Source organism: Gastrolobium bilobum, unplaced genomic scaffold (genome assembly GCF_033153095.1).
Source record: "Gastrolobium bilobum isolate Gb01-03AN ecotype WA unplaced genomic scaffold, APGP_CSIRO_Gbil_v1 utg7396, whole genome shotgun sequence".
Lineage (NCBI taxonomy): Eukaryota > Viridiplantae > Streptophyta > Magnoliopsida > Fabales > Fabaceae > Gastrolobium > Gastrolobium bilobum.
Window position 1 is genome coordinate 543,192 of NW_026899269.1, and position 10,260 is coordinate 553,451.

Consider the following 10,260-nt stretch of genomic DNA (forward strand, 5'->3'; position numbering starts at 1 on the left):
CACTTTGTACACTGGACAAATAAGGTCCTCATCTTCAACTGGAGTTTTATCCTCCATGCCATTTTCATCATCTTTCCTCTTTTGAATTGTCATCCAATCCTCATCTTCATTATTAGAGATATTCCCATCACCATTCAGATTGAGAAGTTTGTCTTTGTAGGATACTATTTTCCTACCTTAGCTTAGCCCCACACCTTCCCCTTCTTCATTAACAACAGCGACCAGAGGTGAGGACTTAGGTTCCTCTTGGCCTTCTTCAGTTTCACGCATCTCATCATCCATGGTGGAATCATCTTCTCTAGTCTCTTTGGTTTTCTTAACACTTCTTTGAAGCAAGTCTTCCTGCTCCATCATCGACCCTTTTCTCTCAGGGTTTTTCTCTTTCTCTACATGTTTCTTGAGGTGAAAAAATTTTGTTTTTGAGATTTTTGAAGCTTAATGCTCAACAAAGGAAAAACCTATTGGATTCATAGGTCAACCCATTAAGAAGAGGTTGATGGTGGAGCTTTGGCGGCGACAGTTTGTGTAGTAGTGATGGTTGTTAAATGATGCTTAGTTTTTTTTTTTAAAAAAAAAAAAACAAATGTAGCTATACATAATAAAATGATATTAATATTACAACTTTAAAAATATTTTTACTCTATTATCACTTTTTTCATTTTATTTATAAAATATCAACGACAAATAAAAAGTTGAAAAATAAAATATCCCTTGAATTTTCTAATAATATAGTTAATTATAAACATAATCTTTTTGTTTTTGAAAAAAAAATTGATTACTAGTTATCTTATATCTAACCTAATTGATATATATATATATATATATATATATTAGAAGTGATTCGAACTATTTTAAATTAGATATAATTTAGATATATTTAATAAAAAAGTCAAATTTATTTTATTTTAAGCCGGCGGGTTTGTAGAGCTTAGTAAATCAATTTCACTTTCTATATTCATGAAATATTTTAAGTTTATTGAGTTAAGTTTAATTAATTTAAATTAATATAAATATACACATATTCAATTAAAAAATAAGTTAGTCAAATGAAAAATAAAATATCATTATTATTTAAAAGTACGCATATGTTATATATTGAACCTACTCAATGAATTGAATAAAATAAAATTTCAAACTCATTTTTTTAATAAATAGATTATATTTTTTAATTTATTGAACTATTAAAAAAATTAATCTTGAAGCCATTCACAAACAAGCTAGACTTACTTTTGTGGAATCCACTATACACAATGGTACAAATATAAAAATCCAATATGCATATTGAAATGAGCAACTGTTTTATTCTTCTCCAGTGATTGGTCACGAAAATTTCGAGTTTCAAGACTAGTAAAAGTAAAAGGGACACCACTGTCCACTGCCATCTTACAAAGAAGCATCTACCCAACGTGGCATATAACTCACTTTCTCTGCAGTTTCTTGAACGCCGCGTTTTTCACTTGTTTTGACTTATCAAATCCTTTAGTTTGAAGAGAAAAATAACGATAACAAATGCATCCCAAAAACAAGTCAAAAGCTTTAAAAAATAAAAATAAATAAAGAAGAAAGAAAATATTTAATATGAGATTAAATTATATTATATTTATAATCTCTTTCGCTTATAAACTCTTTTAATTAAATTTTAATATTTAGTTTTAATGAATCTAATTATTATAATTTATTATATTATATTTATTAATTAATTATTAATTTTTAATAAATTATAACGATAAAATTAATAAAATTAATGGTCAAAATTAGTTAGAAGTGAGTTAGTAAGTAATAATTTGTTTAAATTTTTCATTAAAAAATAAATTTGACACAAAGTAATAGGTTTGAATTTATTGATAAATATGTAATTATTAATTTGAGTATGTAAATATCATTAAAATAACCATTATACACATCTGGATTGAATTTTTTATACAGTAAAAGAAACAAAATATTATTATTGAAATTTAACAATAAAAGCATGATTTTGATATAAGATTAATTTTACTAAAATTGCTAATTATTTTGAAACAAATTTGAAATCATGTTTACAATCTTAAATATAATTATACATATTGTAAATACCTATTTAAACATAACAGAATTATTTCTTTTTCACCTCTCGCTTGTCTTATTGTATAAAAATAGACGTATATTGAAGAAACTATAATAAGAACAACAATACGATTAATGGAATCACGTAATAATTTTTTAATTATTAATTATTTGATAGCCAGTAGATAAATATAAAAAATTTAATATGTATAATTATTGGATAGAATGACGTAAAATTTATTAAATGTATTTTTTATTTTATAAATATTAGAGTTGAAAAAAATATAAAAAAAAATTATTAAATTTTGTTTTTGGATAAAATTGTATAAAGAAGGTTATATTTACAATTTTTTTTCTTATAATCTCTTGTAACCAAAGATTAACGGTTGATTTTCTGCAATCTGACAATTATAATTTATTAGAAATTAATAATTAATTAATAAGTATAACTCATAAATTATAATAGTCAGTTGACAAAAATCAACAATTAAAATTTTATTATAAGAGATCGTATGTAAAAAGAAGTTGTAAATATAATATTTAATAATTAATAGATAATAAAAATTTAAAATATTGTACTATTTTTTAAATTATTTTTGCTTTCATACATTTCTTAAGATATTATCTCGTAGTTTTCCTTTTTAAGAAATCCAGAAGCAAATTCTAATTATGTATCCAAAGAAATAAACAATACATGCGTTAAATAGTCAATGAATTGTTTCTTATCTCAATCTATCATCACTGACTATGTTTGGTATGAAGATTATTTTGAAAATCTTGGAAACATGGGGTGGGGCAAAAAAAATTTCAATATTTATTACGAGGAAATTGAAAATATTTTCAGAAAGTTTTTTTTTCATCATTTCAGTTTTAATTATAGAATTTCAAACAAAAATATCATATGATACATGAAATTTTTATTTTCTCATAGCATAAGTATAATTAATTCAATATTTTTTGAAAATTTTTGGATTTATCAAACACTTTTTTGTAATTTATCTAAATTTTTATTTTCTCATAGCATAAGTATAATTAACTCAATATTTTTGAAAAAAATTTGGACTTATCAAGGAACAGTGACCAAAGTGTTACTGTTCATCAACTTTTTTATCTAAATGTCACGCGAACAGTCTTATTTCTCAATTTGCCACGAGGGCAAGTTCGCTACCCGATGTAGCGAACTTGATTTGCTGACGTGTCACGTTTACAAATACCAAAGTAAAAAAAATAAAAAAAATTGAAGGTCGCTACACGGCCCGTGTAGCGAACTTGGTGTCCTCTAGAAACGTGACACGTCAACAAACCGAGTTCGCTACACCGGGTAGCGAACTTGTCCCCGTGACAGATTGAAAAATAAGACTGTTTGGACGACATTTAGGTAAAAAAATTGATGAAGAGTGACACTTTGATCACTGTTCCACCTATCAAACACTTTTTTTTAATTTATCTGATTTTTTTTTTCTCATTGTATTTTCAAAAAAAAATATTCGATAAATAAAATATCTTCTCTCCCAAATATTGGTGGTGACAAATTAATGGTAAGATTCTCCTATTGATTTTATGATCTCAATTATTAGAAATCAGAAATATATTTATGTGAGAACTTCTAAGTATCATCATTTCAAAAAGAAGAAAAAAAAAAACGTGTGGACGACTGGACGGTGAATTAAGATTCATGATCACCACCTTTATTTAATTAGTTTTTGTTTTTGTTTTTTGTTTTTTTTCTTCTTCTCTTCTCTGTATAAAAGAAATCTGAGCCAGCTATTTCCATTTCAACCGACACGCCATTACCTTCACAAACTCATCAAACTTGAATAGAGGAACCAGAGTTCTTGAGAGAGAGAGAGAGAGAGAGAAGAGAGAGAACAAGTGATCATGGCCCTTGTAAATGAAATCATGGGTTCTTCATGTGTAGAGAGGTCCTCGTTTGTTTCTTCTTCTTTCTCAAAAGTGCTTCTACGCCAAAGTCTTCAACAGAAGCAGAACCGGTTCTTTGTTAGCCCTGTCTTTGTTCCATTAGAAAACACAAGATTTGTGAGGTTGAGGAAGGCTGCAAAGTTTCCTGTTGCTGCTATCAGTGAGGATTTAATGAAGGACTCTTCTTCTTCTTCTTCTTCTGTGCCTGCAGAGAAACCAGTGAAATTCAAGGTTAGAGCTGTTGTCACAGTGAGGAACAAGATCAAAGAAGATTTCAAAGAGACCATTTTCAAGCATCTAGATGCTTTAACTGAGATGATAGGAAGAAATGTTGTTCTTGAGCTAGTTAGCACTGAGATTGATCCAAGTAAGACTTTTTGGGTGTGTCACAATTTGCTCCTTATGATTCTTACTTTCAAAAACCATCACTTCAAGCAACCCCAATACTTTTTCTCTTTAAGGGTGTGCTTGAAATGTTAATAATTAAAAAAAAAAAGTTTTTTTTTTTTTTTTCAATTTTATTTTGGTGTTCTCACTTTCTGTGAAAGGTTCCTTGTTTTGGTTTATTTCAATCTTCTGGATATCAGATCAAGTTCTATATTTCTTATTATTTTAATCTTTTTAATTTTAATTTATGTGTTGATCGATGAGTATAAACTGAATCCATTGTTTTCTTTTTTTTTTCTGAAGAAACGAAAGCTGCAAAGAAGAGTAATGAAGCAGTGTTGAAGGACTGGTCAAAGAAGTCAAATGTTAAAGCAGAGAGGGTTAATTACACAGCTGAATTCATCGTAGACTCGAGTTTTGGGGAGCCAGGAGCGATTACTGTGACAAATAAACACCAAAAAGAGCTCTTCTTGGAAAGTATAACCATTGAAGGATTTGCTAGTGGACCAGTTCATTTCCCCTGCAACTCATGGGTTCAAGCCAGAAAAGATCACCCAGGAAAGAGAATTTTCTTCTCTAACAAGGTAATCCCTCTTAATTTATTTATTTCGTTTATTCTTTTTCCTATCATAATAACAGGGCCTAGAAAAAAAAAATAGAGTTTTATTATTTTCTATTTTTTTTTTTTATTGTTTTTCAAACTGAGAAATAAGGTCAAAGTGATATTAGTTTTTCTTTTGAAAATTCTCGATAGGCCAGAAAAAAAATCAAAAGTTCATTTATTTTTTTCAATGCGAATTAGTGGGTGATTTTATATTTTTTATATTATATCCTTTCTTGAAGTCGTCTTCGTCAATAAACAAACAAAAGCGGATCCATTAGGAAACCATAAAGTAATGCAAATGCATTGGCCAAGCACCTTTGAATTGACCATTCAACTAACTACCCACGGCTTAGACACCGTTCGATTTAATACCCTCACTGAGGATGAATGCGGTGTTAATATCTTATTGTTTTGAAGAAATTCACATTAATAATAATATGTTTTTTTTTAGTTTGACTTTTGACTGAAAAATAAAATTATATAACATGATTATTTATTGTGTGATTTATTTGAGCAGCCTTATTTACCCGGAGATACACCAGCTGGGCTTAGATTATTGAGGGAGAAAGAGTTAAGAAATCTCAGAGGTGATTGCAAAGGAGTTAGGAACTTATGTGACAGAATATATGATTATGACACATACAATGATCTTGGAAATCCAGATAAAGGAGTTGAACTTGTTAGACCAACTCTTGGAGGGTCAGAAATGTATCCATACCCAAGACGGTGTCGTACTGGTCGTGCCCCATCGGATACAGGTAATAATAACAAAACAAAAAAAAAGCAATATTGCACCCAAAAAAAAGTTAATATCATTATGAATTATGCTATTTAGACATTTTTATTTTCCATGTCGTTATACATAATAATAATAATAATTAATAAAGGGGTTTCCACAATTTGGGTGATATAATTGAATTTGAGGTACTAGGTAGCTATGTTATGATTTTTACTAAGCAATATTTGATTGGGGGCTGCAGATATGTACGCTGAGAGTCGTGTGGAGAAGCCATTGCCTATGTATGTGCCAAGAGATGAACGATTTGAGGAATCTAAGCAGAACACATTCTCTGTCAAGAGGCTCAAAGCAGTGTTACATAACTTGATCCCGAGCCTTAAGGCTAGCCTTTCTGCTAATAACCAAGACTTTAATGAATTCTCAGACGTTGATGGCCTTTACAGTGAAGGGTTGCTCATTAAGTTTGGGTTACAAGATGACGTTTTGAAGAGACTTCCATTGCCAAACGTTGTCAGCAAGATCCAAGAATCCAGCCAGGGACTTCTTAAGTATGACACTCCCAAGATTATTTCCAGTGAGTATATATACCCTTCTCATTGTCAATTTCTTGTCTTTCATTTTTATATAAAATTTGGCTACTCAATTGAGTTTAAAGATTTCTTAAATAAATCTTTTTTTATATTCTCAATTTTAGATTTCAAAGTTGAAATATTCTCGGCTATTTAAACTATTGGGCTTGTTTTTATGAAAAATATTTTCAGCATTACAAATGTACTTATCACTCGTTACATTCTTTACTAAATATGAAAAAAGTTATATATTTATACTATCTTTATCTTTATGGTTATTTCCTTCTATATCCCTATTTTTTTCTCTTTTTGCTAATTACTTTATGAGCTTTCTTTTCACTGGGATCTTAGTATCATTGCTTTGGTCTTGAAAAGTAGCATGGCATAGTGATAAGATCACTAGAAAGAGGGCCACTTTATTTGGCCTCTATTCATGATAATAAAATAAATTGTAGCCAACCATGCATCCAATTGTTATTTTAAACGTGTCACATGTGGATTTTTTTAATATAGTTACCTATGTAGTACCGACACTTCAAAAAAAACCTGAAGTATCGTGTCCGACGAATAAATCTTTGGTGCTATTGTTACACCAAATTAAGAATCAGTACATCCCACCAATAGAAATATTACATGTCAGCTAAAGTTTTCTTTTCTCTGCCAAATTTTTTCTCACTCCTATGATGTGTAATGCTCCTATTAGTGGGATGCACTGAGTCTTGGTGCAATAGTAGCACCAAAGATTTATTCGTGTCTAACACTCTAACATGCTCCGACATCTATAATTTTTGAAATTTCATTACATATCATGAAAAAATTTATCAATGTTTTACCAAACTGATATAATAAAAATAAATGGATGCTGAATCACCGGAGTGTACAAGAGATTTTCAATTTGAAAATAAAATAGTAAATGTTTACATCTTAGTTTTTAACAAAATTGATGGGTATTATAAATGTAGTTTTATTTTGTTGTTAAATTATTGAACATTAAATATAATATACACTACATAAATTAAAAATATTATTTAATATCAAAACATGTCCTAACGTGTCAAAATTCAACATTTTTTAGAATTAATGTGCCTGAGTGTTGTGTCCCGAGTCGGTGTCGGTGTCGGTGTCGATGCAACATAAATTTAAACAGATATCTGTAATTTTCTTATTAAACTAATGATCTTACGTGTCTAAATTGCAGAGGACAAATTTGCATGGTTGCGAGATGACGAATTTGGTCGCCAAGCACTAGCAGGAATTAACCCGGTCAACATTGAAAGGCTCAAAGTTTTCCCACCCGTTAGCAAATTAGACCCGGAAATTTATGGTCCACAAGAGTCTGCTCTTAAAGAAGAACACATTTTAAGTCAACTAAATGGCATGACTGTTCAACAGGTACACATCAAAGCCTTCATAAATTTACTAACCATGCTTTGTAATGAAGTATATATTGTCTTCTCTTAATACTTTAACGGTTTAACCATTTTGTACTAAACTCATTTATTTTAATTTTTGCAGGCAATAGAGGAAAATAAGCTGTTTATTATTGATTATCATGATGTCTACCTTCCATTTCTTGAAGGGATCAATGCCTTAGATGGTAGAAAATCATATGCTACACGTACCATTTTTTTCTTGACATCCCTTGGTACTCTCAAGCCTGTGGCTATAGAACTTAGCCTGCCTCCTGCTGGACCCAGTTCACGATCAAAACGCGTAGTTACTCCTCCTATTGATGCAACTACTAATTGGATATGGCAACTTGCCAAGGCCCATGTCTGCTCCAATGATGCTGGGGTGCACCAACTTGTTAACCATTGGTAAGCAAAGTCCCACTCTTCTTCTATTTGTTAGTGCTTTAAAGGTATTAGAACTTACCACCACGTGGATCAACTGATGAGGGGTTGTTTCAGCTTAATCAGTGGTCTCAAATTTGAGTCCCCAAGAACGCAATTGTGTTAAAACTTGGTAGAGAGAGATTTGCCGCCTATTTGGTTGTACCTGACTTAAATCGAACTAATCAAATACTCAATGAACCAATGGATAATATATATAAAAAAGAGAGTATTATAACTTCTATCTAGGTGGTTTAACTTACCTGAACTTTATATTTGGCTCAATTTTATATATAGGTTACGCACACATGCCTGCTTGGAACCATTTATATTGGCAGCTCATAGGCAATTGAGTGCTATGCATCCTATTTTTAAGTTATTGGATCCACACATGAGGTACACGTTGGAGATCAATGCCCTAGCTCGCCAGAGCTTAATCCATGCAGATGGAATCATTGAGTCTAGCTTCACTCCTGGTCGCTACTCTATGGAGATTAGTTCAGCTGCTTACAAAAACTTTTGGCGCTTTGACATGGATAGCCTCCCTGCTGATCTCATCCGCAGGTAAATAAATATCTTAGATTCTTGGTAACTATTTACCAATTTGACTTATATGTGGCCTAACTTTTTTTTTTTTTCTTAACATGCAATTGGTGTTTGCTTAATTCCGTGTATGCAAATTGCACAAATAAATCTAACAAAGACTTCTTTCTTTTTTTTTACATTGCAGGGGAATGGCAGTACCTGACCCAACACAACCACATGGTCTAAAGCTTGTAATGGAAGACTACCCTTATGCATCTGATGGACTACTAATCTGGTCTGCAATAGAAAATTGGGTTCGCACCTATGTGAACCATTACTACCCACATTCAAGCCTCATATGCAATGACAAAGAGCTGCAAGCATGGTACTCTGAGTCAATCAATGTGGGCCATGCTGATCTTAGGCATGAAAGCTGGTGGCCTACATTGAACAACAGTGAGAATCTTGTCTCCATCATTTCTATTTTGATTTGGAATGCATCTGCACAACATGCTGCTCTTAACTTTGGTCAGTATCCTTATGGTGGCTATGTGCCAAACCGTCCCCCATTAATGAGAAGGTTAATACCACAAGAGAGTGACCCAGAATATACCAGTTTTTTAGCAGACCCACAAAAGTATTTTCTCAATGCATTGCCTAGCTTGTTGCAAGCTACAAAATTCATGGCTGTGGTTGACACACTCTCCACTCACTCACCTGATGAGGAGTACTTGGGAGAGCGGCAACAACCATCGATTTGGTCAGGTGATGCTGAGATCATTGAGGCATTCTATGACTTCTCAGCAAAGATAAGGCAGATAGAGAAGGTGATTGATAGCAGGAACTGTGATAGGACTCTGAGGAACCGTTGTGGTGCAGGTGTGTTGCCTTATGAGTTACTTGCACCTAGCTCAGAACCTGGTGTTACATGCAGAGGGGTTCCAAATAGTGTGTCCACATAAAATTCCTAAACAAATAAATAAGGGAGTCACATCCCACATTTTGATGATAAGCACAATGGTTGGCTTACTAGTAACTACTATATAGTCAGTTATTCAGTGGAACAAATGACCATGCCCAATTTGTACCTAGATTTGATAAATGATATAGTAACTTAGGGTTGTATAGACTGTATATCTTCAGATCGAGTTCTCTGGTGTTGGAGGATGTATGACTGTTTATAAGATCATTATCACAGTCAGTGGTTTTCTTTTGTACTATTTTTGGAGTTATTGATTGCAAATAATAGAGAACATCATCCCAAGCGAGGCATTCATAGACAAATTGTACTAAGTATTGTATAATTTTGTAGTATAAAAATTTCTAAACTTCGACATAATATGGATTCCAATTGCTTGCAAGAGAGCTAAGAGAAAATTTACGTGAAAATACTAGATCCAGCTCTAGTGAAACATGGGAATAAACATTGATCCTTTCATGTGATGCAACTTTTGTGGATTAGTCGAGCTAAATCAATATTAATGGCACCTCTACTATAACCAATGACCTCTGCCACTTTGAGGCATTGATGTGAGCTTCTCAAGGCGTCTTCAAAGGGACTACTATGCCTGGTTTATGCCTCTATAAATATCACAAAAATCATGCCAAATGAAGATGGAATAAAATGGCATGCATCTGATA

At 31.7% G+C, this 10,260-nt stretch overlaps 1 protein-coding gene across 1 annotated transcript; it reads left to right on the forward strand.

The window, feature by feature from the left end:
• Positions 1-3,729: 3,729 nt before the first annotated feature.
• On the forward strand, positions 3,730-9,948 carry LOC133289037 (linoleate 13S-lipoxygenase 3-1, chloroplastic-like). The gene is made up of 8 exons (XM_061486890.1): positions 3,730-4,330; positions 4,654-4,934; positions 5,472-5,712; positions 5,935-6,267; positions 7,461-7,654; positions 7,778-8,079; positions 8,392-8,658; positions 8,825-9,948. The coding sequence occupies exons 1-8, from the start codon at positions 3,922-3,924 to the stop codon at positions 9,579-9,581; spliced, it is 2,784 nt and encodes a 927-aa protein (XP_061342874.1). The 5' UTR covers positions 3,730-3,921; the 3' UTR covers positions 9,582-9,948.
• Positions 9,949-10,260: the final 312 nt, after the last annotated feature.